This window comes from Callorhinus ursinus, unplaced genomic scaffold (genome assembly GCF_003265705.2).
Source record: "Callorhinus ursinus isolate GAN/ISIS: 27379988/994484 unplaced genomic scaffold, GSC_fseal_2.0 scaffold1, whole genome shotgun sequence".
NCBI lineage: Eukaryota > Metazoa > Chordata > Mammalia > Carnivora > Otariidae > Callorhinus > Callorhinus ursinus.
The window spans coordinates 76,061,961-76,079,940 of NW_027397063.1; the positions used below are offsets into that span (position 1 = coordinate 76,061,961).

General features: G+C 40.1%; 1 protein-coding gene and 1 long non-coding RNA gene across 8 annotated transcripts in view; one reads left to right on the top strand and one right to left on the bottom strand.

Annotated features, from left to right (window-relative positions):
- FXR1 (FMR1 autosomal homolog 1) overlaps positions 1-2,669 on the bottom strand; it is a 57,795-nt gene extending 55,126 nt beyond the window's left edge. For 2 of the 7 annotated variants that reach the window (XM_025878174.2, XM_073896801.1), the window contains exon 1: positions 2,493-2,629. Coding sequence is in view for 1 of the 7 variants with exons in the window: in XM_073896811.1 (XP_073752912.1) it covers positions 2,493-2,543 (51 nt within the window). In the remaining 6 variants the exon portion in view is untranslated. Of the gene's footprint in view, positions 1-1,756; positions 2,028-2,492 lie in introns of those variants that run through there. The other 5 variants (XM_073896811.1, XM_073896792.1, XM_073896812.1 and 2 more) reach the window with 5 other exon arrangements.
- LOC112828920 (uncharacterized) lies at positions 2,063-14,606 on the top strand. Its single transcript, XR_003209619.2, has 3 exons — positions 2,063-2,484; positions 4,563-4,707; positions 14,483-14,606. It is a non-coding gene; the product is annotated as an uncharacterized lncRNA (long non-coding RNA).
- The last annotated feature ends 3,374 nt before the right edge of the window (positions 14,607-17,980 follow it).

The window sequence follows — 17,980 nt, forward strand, 5'->3', positions numbered from 1 at the left end:
TTAACTACTTCAAACCCTTCATTTTACAGAAAAGATATGCTCAGGAGTGCACGGATGGGTAAACACATGGGAATTCTAGGTCTGTACTTTCAGTTTACCATTATCTAACTTCAAATCCAGGTCTCCTCCCACCTCACCATTCTCGATCTTTCAGAGTTTTGAAGACCCCAGTTTCCACAATGTACAAGTGGATTACGAAAACATAAAATTCCAAACGTTCAAGTGCAATTATTTTAGTACACACAATGTGGCTAGGATCCTTCCCAACCTTTGCCAAAGTACCACCTTCCTTTGTGAAGTAAAAATGAGTAATGGACTCAACGTCTAAGTAGAACCAAGCAGATTTGTAGAGTAAGGATAAGGATCAACAATACTTCAGAGTTCCAAAATGGGGACAATCACTGTGAATTTGATTTTTAAAAAACTGAAAAACCAAACACTACAGAGGCGCCTGGGTGGCTCAGTCGGTTAAGCGTCTGCCTTCAGCTCAGGTCAAGATCCCAGGGTCCTCGGATGGAGCCCCACGCCGGCCTCCCTGCTCAGCAGGGACTCTGCTTCTCCCTCTCTCCCTCTGCCCCTGCTCATGCTCTCTCACTCTCAAAATAAATAAAATCTTAAAAAAAAAACTGTAAACAATCTTAAACTTTCAAACTGATAACCTTAAATAATCTTATAAAATAAAAATAAGAAATAAGTATTTTCTATAGCGATCAACACAAATACTTGGCTAAAAAAGGCATGTCCTATCTACCATCCACATGCTACAAAGGCAAAAAAATTTTACTTTTTCAATTTGCCAGGGGGAAAAAAAAGCATACCTCCGTTACACAACAACTGTATCACCATACAGTGGGAATATGAAACTTTTCCACCGGCGGTGTGCAAAAATGATGAACCTTACCTACCCTTGACAGGAAAAGTATGGCAAGCCCTTCTTTGTGCATTATGCCACAACTGTATCTGGGGTAAGAGAAGGCAACCACTAGGTTTCAATAACAGAAGCCAATGAAATATCTACTCAAATTTCACTTAGATCTTTTGTTTGACGCCAAATGTTAAATCTAAACTGCTAATATATATATATGGAGTCAAGCAAAGACTCCTTTCCACCGGGCAGTCACTGTTTTTACTTTTTGTTGACCACCTAAGGTGACTTAAACTTGTAAAAAGCTTAGAGAGATCCTTTAGACGCCAAGTGATTCCCTACCAGATTACCACGTGACAGTTAAACCAAATCCACATAGCTTATCAGTAAACTACAAAAGGGAAAACAACGCTAACCAAAGGAAATTACGACCACCCCGTGGGACAAAAGGTACGCTGAAATGAAACCCAGGGAGAATATATTCTGCGTACACCCAATACTCCTGTATTAAGAGAAGGCCCTTCATAAAAATAGACAGGACTCTCAAACATTTGAGATCCTGGCTTAGTAAGACTGACTGACAGACACAGCTGGGGAGATTTTGTATTGATCTTGTAATATCGTGGTATACTTTTGGAGAAAGAATCGGGACAAGTGGCCGTTATAATGGCAAAACTAAACTGTAAGAATTTCATTTTCAGTTATGTGACCCCTACACTGGAAGCCCCCACTAAATTCCTCTACTCTCGAATTCCTCCTCTGTTTTCCAGTCCCCATCCCATAATAATGCATCTCCCGGTGCAAACAAACAAAAAACCTCGTGGGGAAGAAACAAAAATCAACAGTTCTTCCCAGAAACACTGGATAACTAAGATTTAAGAAATTACTCACCTCCCCACCAGTCTCCCTGATCGACTTCGTTTTTTCAATCTTACTTTAAAGCCTCCAACTCTAGCCTTTTCTTCCGTAATAAAGGGGCTAAGGCGCCGCCCAATTTCCCAGGCCGCAAAAATATTTCAACCCGCCACATTACAAGGTTTTCCAGTTTTCTCTTCGATCCTAACCCTCAATTTGGCACCCGCTTCCCCGTCAGACACTAAAGTTTATTATCCCGAGACCCTAATACAAAGGTGAATTCTTAAGATTCCGCGACGCAGCCCCCCCCCAAAGGGGTGGGGAGGGGTCGGAGCAGCGGGCCGAGGCGCTCCCGCTCGGCCCAGTCCGAGGGGCGGGGGAGCGGCTGTGACCACACAATCCCACCACCTCCTTTCACGACTCCCCAACCTCCCGGCGCTCAGGCCTGCTCCCAGGGAGCTCCCCGCGGCCCAGCAGAGACTCGGCTTCTCCTCACCGGCCCGCGAAGGGCCGCACTAGCATCCAAGAAGAAGGTTCATAAGTAGGAAAACGCAAGAGGTGTCCGACGTGTTGTTTCAAAACATAACGGAGCCCTGGCCCCCGAGACCGTTAAACCGCGGGTGGAGGGGGGAGAAGCGAGGAACCCAGCAGCACCGGGCTTCGGCCTGGCCGCCCTCTTCGACTCCAAACCTCACTCTCCGGGACCACCAGCCCTCCCCCAAACCGGCCTTAGCCCCCAGTACACCCGACAAAGCGGCAAGAGGGTCAGTACCTTGTAGAAAGCCCCGTTAGAGCCGCGAACCTCCACCGTCAGCTCCGCCATGTTGGAACCGCAAAGGCCGCTGGGAAGAGATTCTAGAAACTTTCCAACCAGAGGGGAGGAGGGGGAGGGGCGTAAAGGCGACCGGGGGGAGGGGCGGGGAAAACAGGGCGGGGACTGGGATCCCCCGCCCCACACCCCTGGGGTCTCACAGCGCAAAACCGACGCTCCCAGTGGGATCCCTCCGCTCCTTACATCACTGGTCCTGGGCTCCGCCCGCCGCTGCCAACGCCCCGTTCGCCTCCCGACACAATCGCCAGACCTTTGCTGACCCACCCCTACGTCCCCGCCCTCCCGTACCCACTGCTTTTCCTGCTCCGGCCGGTGGGTACCTCCAGCCGCCCCGGCGTGAACTGTCCGGCCGCCGTCTGCCCCACTCATCTGCTTACCGCGGCGCTCGGGCATTCTGCCCCTAAACTTCTTGCAAGTGCTGGTAGCCCTGAACTAACTTCCTCACGAGGGAAGACCAAGTTTGGGGGCTCCAGTTGCCCACTGGCACAACCTTTGGGCGGGGGAGGGAGCCTAAAATTGTACATACTTTGTCTTCCAAATTCTTTAATCTCGCACTTTTTTATTTAAATCGGTGGCCTTCTCTTCACTCAAACGCACAGTCCCACACCTCCTCACACAGTTCGCTGGATCCCTGTCCCCACCTGTTCAACATTTCAGCTAGTTAAAAGTCAGGCTAAGTATTGAAGTTAGTTTTGAGTCAGACGTGTTTACAACTTGCATGAGAGTTTACGTTAATACCCATTGTTAGAAGTAGGGAAACTTGGTGCTGAGCAGGACACCACGTTTTCCCCCTCGGCAATGCATGCAAATTTCCACAGAACGGATCAAAGCAGAGTCATCTTGCATGGCTTTCTACCAAGCATTGTGTTGGAGATAGTTTGAATATCTATTTTAACTACCAAAACCTTTTCCCAAAGCAAAGCCTTTGGAAAAAATCCTAGGACTATTTTATGTGTGTGTTTTATTACCATTTTGACAGAAAAACTTTAAAAAGGATGCTTTGCTGGCACTCCATACTCACAAAGTAATGCCCATGGGCCCAGACCTTCTGAGGACAGGGGGTCCTAAAAATAATGTACATAACGTCTCATCAGCACATCTACATCTCCAAAGGTTCAGAAAGAAAACAGTCTGCAACAGTATTCGGTATTGCTTTGCTATATACAAAATTACCTTTTTTTTTTTTTTTTTTGGTCAGAGAGAGACATAGGGAACACAAGCAGGCTTTCCCCGCAGAGCAGGGAGCTCCCTGCGGGGCTCGATCCCAGGATTCTGGGATCATGACCAGAGCCAAAGGCAGACGCTTTAACGACTGAGCCACCCAGGCGCCCCCAAAATGATCTTTATAAAATGTTGATTATGGTGAGGAAAATGTAAACAAACTAAATTCCCTCAATGAGTTATGGCCACCATTTATTAAGGGCTTCATCTGTCCAACACTTTATATACCATCTTATTATGATCTTTCAGAATTACAATGCCCTAGTTTGCTTTTTATTCCAACAGCTTTATTGAGATAGAATTCATATACCATGCATTTCATCCATTTAAAGTGTCCAATTCAACGGGTTTTAGTACATTAACAGAGTTGTGCAATTGCCACCACAATCAATTTCAGACATTTTCATCAGTCCCAAAAGAATTCCTGTACCTGTGGGCAGTCCCCCCATTTCACCCAAGCCCCAGGAGCTATGTAATCACTAACCTACTTTATAGATTTGCTTAATCCAGACATTTCATATACATGAAATAAATCATATAGTATGTGGTCTTTTATGACAGTTCTTTCAGTGAACATAGTGTTTTCAAGATTCATCCATGTTGTAAGCATGTATCACTACTCATTCCTTTTTATTGTCAAATATACCATTGCATGGATATATAACATTCTATTAATTCATTCATCCTTTGATAGACATTTGAGTTGTTTACACTTTTTTGGCTATTAGGAATAATGCTGCAATGAAGATTCCTGTTCAAGTTAATAGATGTATGTTTCATTTCTCTTAGGTATATACCTAGAATTGAAATTGCTGGCTCATATTGATGCCAGCAGGCTGGCCGTCCTTGGCTTCATACAGGATGGATATCAAATGTGAGCCAGCAGGAGGTGAAAGCAGAGTCTATTGAAGAAAAAGAGAAAGCAATTAACAGAGTGAGTGTCCAGGAGACTCAGAAAGGAAAGGAGTGAGTCTCATCTTTCTTCGGGGCCTGGGGGGTTTTATTGAGGACGGAGTTCTGGTGTATGGTCCTCTCAGGCATCCAGGAACCAGTTAGAACAAAGACAAGGGCCCAGGTGTCATTCCCTGGAACCAGGGGGTCTTGCATTCAGATGTCTAGCTCCAGTGGTCTGGAATGTGCATTAGGATAGCTTCCCTGGTCATTCTCACCTGGTCCTTCTTTAGATGTTATTTATTCTGGAGAACCATTACTCCTTGTCCCTTACAAGGAGGATAGATGCGATTTACAAGGCATGTGTAAAGTGGGGTGGAGAAGCAGGAAAAAGGAGCAAAAAGCAGATTTTTATGGAGTCCTTCAGTTTCCCTGTCTTGATATGGTAATAACTCCACTTAATCTCCCGAGGAATTGCTAGACTCTTTTCCAAAGTGGCTGCACCGGGCTCCTGAGTGGCTTAGTCCGTTAAGTGTCTGCCTTAGGCTCGGGTCATGGTCCCAGGGTCCTAGGATCAAGTCCCACGTCAGGCTCCCTGCTCGGTGGGAAGCTTGCTTCTCCCTCTCCCACTCCCCACTTGTGTTCCCTCTCTCGCTGTGCCTCTCTGTCAAATAAATAAATAAAATCTTTAAAAAAAAAGAAAAAAACAAAGTGGCTTCACCATTTGTGTTTCCATCAGCAATGGATGAGGGTCTAGTTTGCTTCATGGGTTTTTCCTTCCTCCTTTCTTTCTCTTTTTCATCTTTGTTTCTTCCTTCCCTTCTTTCTTTCTTGTTTTGGCCTTCAGTGTAGTTTTCTTCTGTTTCCCAATGTGAGTGACTTTGGGTAGGGCTACAAAAATTCCATTTGGACACAAACTAAAGTATTCCATATTATCTGAACTTTGAAGAATTAAAGTTGGTCCTCTTCAGGACATGCATGCTAAAAACATTTGAGTTTGCCCCCACCCCCACCCGTTCCTGCTAAAACTTTACTACTACTGCTAAGTAGACCTCATGATTTCCATTAAGTAATTGAGATTCACAGCAACCAGTGATTTATCTAGGATCGCACAGTTCTAAGTAGCAGACTAGAATTTAAGTCTTCCCACTTCCATTTCCTTTTTTTTTTTTTTAAGATTTATTTATATGGGAGAGAGAGAAAGAACATGCGCCAGCAGGAGGAGGGGCAGAGGGAGCAGGAGAGAGAGGATCTCCCCCAAACTCCCTGCTGAGCGCAGACACCCCCCCCAACCCAGGCAGCTCAATCTCACAACCCTGAGATCATGACCTGAGCCAAAATCAAGAGCTGGACACTTAACCAACTGAGCCACCCAGGAACTCCCTCCCCTTTCCATTTCTTTTTTTTTTTTTTTTTTAAGATTTTATTTATTTATTTGATGGAGAGAGGGAACACAAGCAGGGGGAGTGGGAGAGGGAGAAGCAGGCTTCCCGCAGAGCAGGGAGCCAGATGTGGGGCTCCATCCCAGGACCGTGGAATCATGACCTGAACCCAAGGCAGACATTTAACGACTGAGCCACCCAGGCACCCTTCCCCTTTCCATTTCTAAAACCTCCATCAATGACCCTGTTATAGTCATAATGAAATATTATACAAAGTTTAAAATTTTGATGTAAATCTATTTCCATGTTCTTGAAAGGATGTTTGTTATTAAAAGGGAAGAATGTCAATTATATCTCAATAAAACTGGAAAAAAGTAAAAGTAAAAAAAAATTTTAAAGGAAAAGAAAGGCACAAAACAGCATGCATAATCACATTTAAAATAGTGTATTAGTAATGTATATTTCCAGAAGGTGGACTTATGGTTGACATAAATTTTATAATTGTTATATTTTTTGCACTGTTTGGATTTTTTGGAATGAGCAAATCACTTGATTCTCACATTAAAAAGTATTATCATGTTTTAAACACTATGCTATGGAGTATTCTGCAGCCATTAGAGATGAAGTTTTAGAGTAAAATTTACTGATATGAGAAAATGTTTATAACATACCTATAAAAAAAAGATGGTTAAATACTATTTGTGGAATCGATTTTGTACAGGAAATATATACATATATTGCATGAAAATACATTGTAAAGACTTCTACCAAAAAATTAACAATGGTTATCTTAAGGCAGTATCATTATGAATGATCAGTTTTCTCCCTGTTTTCGGTTTTCCAAGTTTTCTGCCATGATAAGTAGTACCATTTCTAATTTTAAAAAATTATAAATGAAATAAGAAAGTGTTCTTGGGATGCCTGGGTGGCTCAGTTGGTTAAGTGTCTGACTCTTGATTTCAGCTGGGGGTCATGATCTTGGGGTCATGAGATCGAGCCCCCACATTGGGCTTGGTGCTCAGAGGGGGAGTCTGCTTGGGAGTCTCTTCCTGCCTCTCTCTCTGCCCCTTCCCCCTTCTAAAATAATTAAATAAATCTTTAGAAAAAAATAATGTGTTCTTTAAAAATAGAATTAAACGTGCATAATGAAACTTTGTATACAGAGCTACTGAAACACTAAGAATTTAAGATTTTTATCAACTTTGTGGCACTATATTTAGTTTGAGTTGTATTAATGAAATGTGATATGGAAACATACTATCATCGTTTTAAATCTTCTCTAAGTACTGACTTGGAAAATAATTTAAATTTGACTAAATTGGGACTATGAGTTTTCCTTCCTGAAGAAACAAAGATTTAGAAAATGAGAAATAAGGGTGCTGGGCTGGCTCAGTCAGAAAAGCGTGTGACTCTTGATCTTAAGGTTGTGAGTGTGAGCCCCATGTTCGGTGTAGAATTACTAAAAGGAATAAATAAACTTAAAAAAAGTGTGAACTAACTTTTAATATTTCAACCAACAGTTTCCAAAACAAATTGTGTCCTATTTTATAAATAACTAATGAAAGACTCAGGAGTCATAGTTTAAAATATTTCCAGCTTTTGTTCCACAGGCATCTTTGATTTTTTTTATAACTAGGTACTATCAAACATGGAGTATAAGAATTAATATTAAAGAAAACAACATTAAACCTAACTAAATTGAGTTTAGTTGTCTTCATATTGTAGTAAGTCCCTCGATCTATTTCTTATGACATTGGAAAATTAAGGTGAAAGAAGAAAGAAACCATATTGGTTTTATTTTGCAAGTCAGAAATTGAATCTCCTTCCTCCCCAAGGCCCTAACCTAATGCAAAATTGAACTTAAAGCAAAAAGGACTAGATCACATGTCCACTTGAAGAATAATTAATAAAATTAAGAGCGTGGGCTCTGAACATGGATTGCCCTTTTGAAGTCCAGCTTTGTCATTTTCTAGTTTGAATTATATGTAAATGAGAAAGAAAATTTTATTAATGTGAAGACAATGCTTTTAGGCTACTAAAATTTTTACTCTACTACTTGCTTCGAAATAAATTCCTACTGAAACAAAACCAAGTGTAAAAATAACCATGAAAATAGTACAGGTAAGTATGGGTACCTTTTAAATTACTTTTTAATTGAATCTGCCAAAACAAAACACCTAGAAGCCAATGGGGAAAGACTTGTAAATTTGAATACATGAACATTTAAAACTTCTCAAAGGAAAAAAATTATAAAGAAAGTCAAAAGACAGACTGGGGGGAGGGACGACTATATTCCTTACCGTACAAAGATCTCTTGAAAACCATAAGGAAACACAAATAATCCCAAAGAAAAATGGATAAAGGACATGAACAGTTGACATAATACTAAATATAAATGGTAAATAAACATACTAAAAACACAACTAAAACTCTCAACAAAGAAATACATCTAGATAACACTTTTTCCCTCTCTGAAACATAAAGATTTATAAATAATATACATATATAAATAATAAATATATAGAAATATATAAAGTTTGATGAAATAAGTGTTAAAAAAATTTGGAAAAGGGTCATATTGGTAACAAATGTGTAAATTGGTTCAACCTCAGTGGAGACTTTTTTTTTTTAAAGATTTTATTTATTTGACAGAGAGAGACAGCAAGAGAGGGAACACAAGCAGGGGGAGTGGGACAGGGAGAAGCAGTCTCTCCACCCCTGATGCGGGAATCAATCCCAGGACCCTAGGATCGTGACCTGAGCAGGAGGAAGATACTTAACGACTGAGCCACCCAGGTACCCCGCCATGGAGACATTTTTAAATGATATCAATGTTTAAGTTAATCATACTGTTTAAGCCAGCAATTCAAATTGTAGGACTTCTTTTTTACAGATCTACTCAATAAGGTTGCAAGATTGTTCATAAGGATTTTTCATTGGTGAAAATGAAAGTCACAATTAAGAACAAAAAATAAAAGAGGAAAGAATAAAAATCAGAGCCTAACTTAACCCTTCATAGAGCAGTAATTAGAGCAAACTTATCCATAAAGTTGAATAATATATACCCACTGGAAGGAATGGATAAGGCCTTTATTTTTTTAAAGATATGTATCAGGTCACCTTTATTTTTTTTTAAGATTTTATTTATTTATTTGAGACAGAAATAGCCAGAGAGAGAGAGAGAGAGAGAGAGCACAAGCAGGGAGGAGAGGGAGAAGCAGGCTCCCCATAGAGCAGGGAGACCGATGTGGGACTCGATCCCAGAACCCTAGGATCATGACCTGAGCTGAATGCAGACACTTAACCGACTGAGCCACCTTTAGACTCAAGACCACAACACCTATTGCAAACTTCCATCCTGCTGGCCTATCCTGCAGATTTCAGACTTTCCAGCCCTCACTGTTGCTTGAGGCAATTCCTTTATCTGTCTCTGTCTCTCTCTATCATCTTTGGAATTTCCTAAATGGGATAAAAGTGTCTTTTGTTAATCATATGGAAGCTCTTTGAACACTCTTAAGTTTATGCCAATGAGGTGTTTTAGGATGGGGCCCCCCAGATAGCTTCAGGATTAGGCTGGTCACCAGAAAGACCAAGGGATTAGAGGGTTGGAACTTTCAGCCCCACCCCTGACCTCTGGTAATGAAAATGGGTGAGTGGCTGGAAATTAAAGCTCTGTAAAAACAAACAAACAAACAAAAAAACCCAAAAAAGTCTTGAACCAGGAGATAAGTTGATGCGTCCACATATTGGGAGGGTGGTGCTTCCTAGTTCCCTAGGGACAGAAACTGCTATGCTGGTGATCTTTCCTGACTTCACACTATGTACCACTTCATCTGTCTCATTTATAATTTCCTTTATAATAAACTGGTAAGCATGAGTAAATGTTTCTGTGAGCTGCTCTAGCAAATTAGTTAAACCCAAGGAAGAGGTCATGGAAAACTCCAATTTGTGGGCTGAAGCACAGGACAACCTGGACTTGGCTATTGGCCTCTGTGGTAGGTGACGTCTTATGGGACTGGTCCCTTAAACTGTGGGATCTGATGCTATCTCTAGGTTGATAATGTCAAAATTGAGTTAAAATTTGTAGAACACCTAGTTAGTGTCTGCTGAGAATTGGAGAATTGTTGGGTGGTATTGGAAAAAAACACAAAAGAGAGAGCAATCTACTTTACTCAAAACAAATGCTGCTGATATAAAAGTTAATCACATCTTTAAAATACCTTCACAGCAACATCTACAGTAGTAGTGTCTGACCAAACAACTGGGCACAATAGACTAGCCAAGCTAACAAAATTAACCATCATGGTCTCTGACTTCTAGATGCTCCTCTAACGGGCTCACCTGATTAGGTCAGTTCCATCCAGGATCATCTCCTTTTTAAGTAACTTGAAATCAATTTATTAGGAACTTTAACAACATCTGCAAAACTCCTTCACCTTCCCCTATTCTATTGGTTGGAAGCTAGTTACACATTCTTCCCACACAAAAACATCGGTACCCAGGGAGCAAGCATCAGGAGAGTCATATTAAAATTCTACTGACGGGGCACCTGGGTGGCTCAGATGGTTAAGCACCTGCCTTCGGCTCTGGTCATGATCCCAGGGTCCTGGGATTGAGCCCCACATCAGGCTCCTGGCTCAGCGTGGAGCCCGCTTCTCCCTCTCCCTCTGCCTTTTCCCCTGCTCATGCTCTCTCTCTCTGTATCTCTGTGTCTGAAATGAATAAATAAAATCTTTAAAAGATAAATAAATAAAATTCTACCAACCACAATAAAAGAGAGCAGAACCTACCAGTGACTCTGGGAATCTGTGAAGCACAGCCTTAACCAACCAGCCTCTCTCTAGAGTATTTCTGTTATTTATTCATTCATTCATTTTATTAATTTATTCATCTGATTTATCTAAAACACTTAAAAGAAAGCCAAATACATGGTAAACAGTAAAATGGTGACATCTTTTATGTTTTAAGCAATTATTGATAGTGTATGACCAATGCTAGGTGATAGAAGGGAATATAAAAAATCAGACTGGGGCTGCTGGGTGTTAAGTGTCTGCCTTCAGCTCAGGTCATGATCCCGGGGTTCCAGGATCAAGCGCTCCATCAGGCTCCCCGCTTAGCAGGAAAGTCTGCCGCTCCATCTGCCTCTCCCTCTCCTTTCCCTCTCCATCTGCCTCTCCCCCAGCTCATGCCCTCTCTCACTCTCTCTTTCAAATTGATAAAATCTTTAAAAAAAATAAAGAAAAATCAGACTGATCTCTGTTTATAGTTTGGGGGTTGGGTAGAGGATAGCTCCATAAATAAGCAATACAATTCAAACAGAACATACTGTTTTACAACTTTGCCCCATGTAAAATGGATATGCCAAGGAGAAATGCCAATTCTGTGCTGAGAAGTCAGTGTGCCTCCACAGAGCAGAAGACTATTTAGTGGCACCTTGCAGACACTGTAGTTGTCATGTAGTCAAGGAAGGAGACATTCCAAACCCTAGAACAGCATGAAAAATGACCAGATGTATGAAAGAGGAAAATTTAGTCCAGCTGAAGCTTTTTAGTCTGTTCACATAGAATTTGGGACTATTTCTATCTCATTGTATTATACCACTTAATCGAAACATTTTGCACTCATATTATTTTCCACCAACCTGTAAGCACTTTGAAGGAAGTTTCTGGGTTTTTTTAAGATTTTTATTTATTTATTTATTTGAGAGAGAGAGAGGGAGAGAGCAGAGGGGGAGTGAGAGGGAGAGGAAGACTCCCCGCTGAGCAGGGAGCCCGACGACGTGGGGCTCAATCCCAGATCCCTGAGATCATGACCTGAGCCGAAGGCAGAACTTAACCGACGGAGCCACCCAGGCACCTCAGAAGTTTCTGTTTATACTCAACTGTACTTGGTATTTAGTATATATTTGGTAAATGATGGATGGAATTTGGACCCAATCGGTATGAATACTATAAGCCATGTTAAGAGGTTTAGAATTCTTATATTTCTGAAAGACAGCTGTAATGTAATGTAATACAAGAGGACCAATGCTAAGTCAAACTACTGGCTCTGCCACTTGCTAGCTGCAACTTTGAGCAAAGATTAAATGAAATAATATGTATAAGGAACTTAGAAGAATGCCTGGTATATATTAGATGTTCAGTAAATGGTGATGGAGTTAGATAATGAACAAGCCATCACAAGTTCAGAAGTAGGGAGATCACTTAACCACATTTGGGTCTTAAGGAAGAAAATTTTTATTAGTAGAGAGGGAGAAAGATTTTAAAATCACAGTAGTGAAGACAGAAACCAGTTAAAAGGCTATTGCAAGCTAGATAAGAGATAAATAGAACCCAAATAAAAGCAATAAGAATGAAAAAGAGATAAAATTGAGATATTTAAAATGTTGAAGCAATGGGATCTAATAGCTAGAGATATGATGAGAAATGAGAGACTCAAGGATAAATGTTAACTTTTATCTGGGCAATTGGGCACATAGTGATGCTATTAGTTTAGAACATAAGGGAAGATTTGTGGAGGCAGATAAGAAGTTCTATTTTGGAAATATGGCATTGAGATGTTTTCAAAACATCCTGTGAAGTTTTAGTAGAGGTGTAGGGTAGAGATTAAGTTTTGGGAGTCTGTGGTGACTATTCAGCATTTAAGATAAGGAAAGCAGGGGCACCTGGTGGCTCAGTCAATGAAGCGTTGGACTCTTGGTTTTGGCTCAGCGCATGATGTTAGATCCAGCCCTGCGTCAGGTTCTGTGCTCAGCGTGGAGTCGGCTTGAGATTTCTTCTTCCCTTCCCTTCCTGCTTGTGCTCTCTCTCTCTCTCTCTCAAATAAATAAATAAATCTTTAAAAAAAAAAAAGATCAGGGAAGCAATTGAGATTAGGGAAAGCTTATGAGGAGAAAGTAAAATAAGAGTAAATGCAATTTATAGATGGGACTATTTGGAAAAAGGGTACATAGTATAACTTACTGAACACAAGATAATCTTATCTTATTAATATAGACTATAGTATTTAATAATAATAATATTAATAAAAGATAGAAAGCGAAGTTTCTGACTAATGTAAACTAGATAAAAACTCCTCTAGAGCCAAGATTTATTTCTGCTTCTGTACAACATCATCTTGCCTAGAACTCCAAATATTTTAGGTTCTAAATATGAATAAATGTATGGAATTTAGGAATAGGAATAATAAAAATAAACACCTAATCTATGTAATAATATGGCAAATGCTTAACAATATGTGAATAAAAAATAAAGCAGAACATAAAAGTCAGTCTGCATAATGATATAACTATGTAAAGTTTATTTGTGCACATAGATAAGAATAAGCACTTAGACAACTGAAAAAAATTTAATTTGTTAGTATGATTGGTGGAATGCTGCTTTTTTCTCCCGTATTTATTTGGAGTTCCATTCATAATGTAATTTAATGAGAAAGAAAACTGTTCAAGCATATTTGGCCAGAAGGCCAGAGAACTGCTTTCTTTGGCAGGCCCAGTTCTATTGTGGTTACCTTAGGGTAGTCATTTCACCTCTCTGAAAGATTGCCATTATGCAGAAACCTGAGAAAGATGATTCCTGATTTAACCATGTAGAATGGGGACAGTAGTGAAGGGCACAATATTCTAGTCAGAGGAAAAATATTTCATGAGGGGTAGAATGGCTGGAGCGTAGAGTATAAGGGGGATATGACAAGAGATGAACCTGGCTAGAGATCCTTGGCAAACAATTAAGGGGTTTAAATTTTTTTATTTTATTTATTTGAGATCAAGAGAGAGAGAACACGAACGGGGGGAGAGGGAGAGAGAGAGAGGCAGACTCCCCACTGAGCGGGGAGCCTGATGCAGGGCGATCCCAGGACCCCTGGATCATGACCTGAGCCCAAGGCAGATGCTTAACCCACTGAGCCACCCAGGCCCCCAGGGGTTTAAATTTTATTTTATTTTATTTTATTTTATTTTATAATTTTTTTTAAAGATTTTATTTATTTGACAGAGAGAGACACAGCGAGAGAGGGAACACAAGCAGGGGGAGTGGGAGAGGGAGAAGCAGGCTTCCCGCTGAGCAGGGAGCCCGATGCGGGGCTTGATCCCAGGACCCTGGGATCATGACCCGAGCCGAAGGCAGACACTTAATGACTGTGCCACCCAGGCGCCCAAGGGGTTTAAATTTTATACTGAGAACAATAGGAACCCACTAAAGGTAAAATAAAGCAAAGATGTGGCTCTATGAGGTCAGACAGTTCATGCAAGAAAGTATATGGTTTCATCAAAACGTGGAGCTTAGAGCAGAGGCTATCACAGAAGAGCTGTTCACATGACTTGCCTGGCCAGGTGACCTTAGGAAAATTCTCAAACTCTCTAAATATGAAAGTCTGAAAATAGGTGATCTCAATTCTTTTTTTGTTGTTGTTTTAAGATTTTATTTATTTATTTGACAGAGAGAAAGAGACACAGCAAGAGAGGGAACACAAGCAGGGGGAGTGGGAGACGGAGAAGCAGGCTCTCCACCGAGCCGGGAAACCCAGGACTTGATCCCAGGACCTTGGGATCATGACCTGAGCCAAAGGCAGACACTTAATGACTGAGCCACCCAGGCGCCCCGGTGATCTCAAATTCTTATCATCTGGGGGCTGTGATCAACTTTCTAAAAACTTGCTTACCTCCACATTTCTTTGTGTATTTTCCAGAACTTGCATAAAAGATTATGAGCCTCCTTATACTAGAGTTCTTTGCTTTCAACTCTTTGTTAACATTGTTATTAAATTATATTTGCTTCTTTTTTAAAACATTTTATTTTGGAATGATTTTTTTGTTTGTTTGTTTTACAGTAGGCTCCACACCCAATGTGGGACTCGAACTTACAACCCTGAGATCAAGATTTGCATGCTCTACAGACAGCCAGGTGCCCCTGGAGTAATTTTAAATTTACAGATAAATTACAAAGTTAGTACAGAGAGTGCCCATATATCCTTCACCTAGTTCCCCCTAATGTTACTCTTACATTATCATCATAGATTTGTTAAAACCAAAAAACTGACATTGGAATATTGGTGTTAACCAAACTCCAGACTTTACTAAATTTCAACAGTTTATCCACTAATACTTTTTCACTGTTCTAGGATCCAATTCTGGATACCAGATAACAGATTGCATATAGTTGTCATGTCTCCTTGTCTCCTCTGGTCTGTGCCAGTTTCTTAAATCTTTCTTTGTTTTTCATGACCTTGATGGTTTTGAGACAGATATTTCTTACAATGTCCCCCAATTTGTTTTTATCTGATGGTTTTCTCATGATTAGACTGGAGTTATGAATTTGGAAGAAGAATACCATAGAGGTGAAGTGTCTTCATCACATCATATCAGAGGTAAAATGTCAACAACATGACTTGTTACTAATGATATTAGCCTCGATCACTTGGGTAAGCTAGCGTCTCCCAGATTTTTCCACTGCAATTTTTCCTTATCTCTACTGTATTCTTTGGAAGTCAATAAATCCAAACCGGGGTGCCTGGGTGGCTCAGTTGATTAACAGTCCAACTCTTGATTTCTGCTGAGATTGTGATCATGCCCAGCTTAAGATTCTCTCTCTCCCTCTCCCTCTGCCCACTGCCCCACCCCCACCCCCACATGTGTGCATGCATGCACACTCTCTCTAAAAAAAAAAAAAAAAAAAATCCAAACCACACTCAAGGCAAGGGATTTTGGGGAATGGACAGAGGGAAGTGGAATTAAGCTTAATTTCTAGGAGGAAAGAGTATCTTCATATGTTTTTTGAAATCTAACAGTAAGGGAAATTTGTCCCTTCACTCTCATTTATTTATTCAATCATTTAATTATATAAGTATGGAATCATGGTAATTTATTTTATACTTTGGATATAATCCAATACTACTTATTTATTTTGTTCAAATTGTTCCAGCTTTGGCCATTGAACAAAAGACATAGGAGTCTTTTGATAAACTTCCATTTGTCTTTTGATAAACTCCCATTGTTTCATTTTTGTGTATTTACTTGTTTTCTGTTACTATAAGATGATTGAGGTTCATTTTGTATTTTCCCTACCTCAGCCCAATATTTTTCTAAATATTTCTTTTTATTCACAACTTGTCAAAGATTTGGCCAGCAGGAATCTCTTCAAACTGGCTAGCAAGTTCTTTTAAGATGGCTCATCACTATTTAAGCAATATGTACTTTCTTGCACAACAATATGTTCTAAGTTCATTTTATACTTTTCTACCCTCTGTTATGGAAATAGTCATTTCTCTGGAGAGCCCTGATTACTTTTATCATGGAATTGGATCTAGAAACCAAGGTCTGAATGATAAATATATACCTTCTTCTTTTAAAAAATGAAATTTTGTCAAAGACACTTGTATAAACTAAATTTATTTATAAGACTTCAGAATTTTATTCTTATGCATGCAAGATGAGCTAGGATGCAATGGACTCCAAAAAACACCATTTTGGACTTTGGTAGTTTTGAAAACTAGGAATTATTTTATTGGACTTGACTTTAGATTTTATTATAGCTTACTATTGCAGCAAAAACTTTGAAAAACACAATTATTCATAACACCTTTAACCTATTTTTCTGTGACTATGCTTTTACTTAAAGGAGAGAACCACCACTACCTTCAGATAGCATGCTTCACTCCCATCAACACTTAGGCCAATATTTCTCAAATATTTAAATAAACCATTATTGGTACAAAGTACTCTGGGCTTTTTGTTTTGTTTTATTTTGTTTTTTATTTTTTATTTTTTAACAGTCTGTCCACTTGGTTTATTAATTCAAAATGTTTCTACATGTGGTTAGGCCTTCATTTCTTTTCTCACCCTGGGCCCCACCGGCATTAGGGGTGGGCCTGGTCAGAATGGTGTTCCTAGGTTAGCATTATGACGCCTTAGCCATTGATGGAGCAGTTTTAATTTTTATGGTCTAGTTCAATTGCTCTTAATTAACTTTCGTTTTTTTAATTAACACATAATGTATTATTTGTTTCAGAGGTACAGGTTTGTGATTCATCAGTACATCATATGCACTCACCATAGCACATACCCTCCCCAGTGTCCATCACCCAGCCACCCCATCCCTCCCACCCCCCCTCCACTCCAGCAACCCTCAGTTTGTTTCCTGAGATTAAGAGTCTCTTATGATTTGTCTCCCTGTCTGGTTTCATCTTCTTTCATTTTCTCCTCTCTTCCCCTATGATCCTCTGCCTTGTTTCTCAAATTCCACATATCAGTGAGATCATATGATAATTGTCTTTCTCTGATTGACTTATTTCGCTTAGCATAATACCTTCTAGTTCCATCTATGTTGTTGCAAATGGCAAGGTTTCATTTTTTGATGGCTGCATAATATTCCATTGTGTATATATACCACATCTTATTTATCCATTCATCTGTTGATGGACATCAAGGCTCTTTCCATAGTTTGGCTATTGTGGACATTGCTGCTATAAAAATTGGGGTGCACATACCCCTTTCGATCACTACATTTAGTACTCTGGGTTATTAATTACTACTTTGTTTTTGTTTTTTTTTTAATTTTTTTATTGTTATGTTAATCACCATATATTACATCATTAGTTTTTGGTGCAGTGTTCCATGATTCATTGTTTGTTCATAACACCCAGTGCTCCATGCAGAACGTGCCCTCCTCAATACCCATCACCAGGATAACCCATCCCCCTCCCCCCCTCCCCTCTAGAACCCTCAGTTTGTTTTTCAGAGTCCATCATCTCTCATGGTTCGTCTCCCCCTCTGACATACTCCCCTTTTCTTCCTCTCCTGTTATCTTCTTCTTTTTCTTTTTTCTTAAAATATGTTGCGTTATTTGTTTCAGAAGTACAGATCTGTGATTCAACAGTCTTGCACAATTCACAGCGCTCACCGTAGCACATACCCTCCCCAATGTCTATCACCCAGCCACC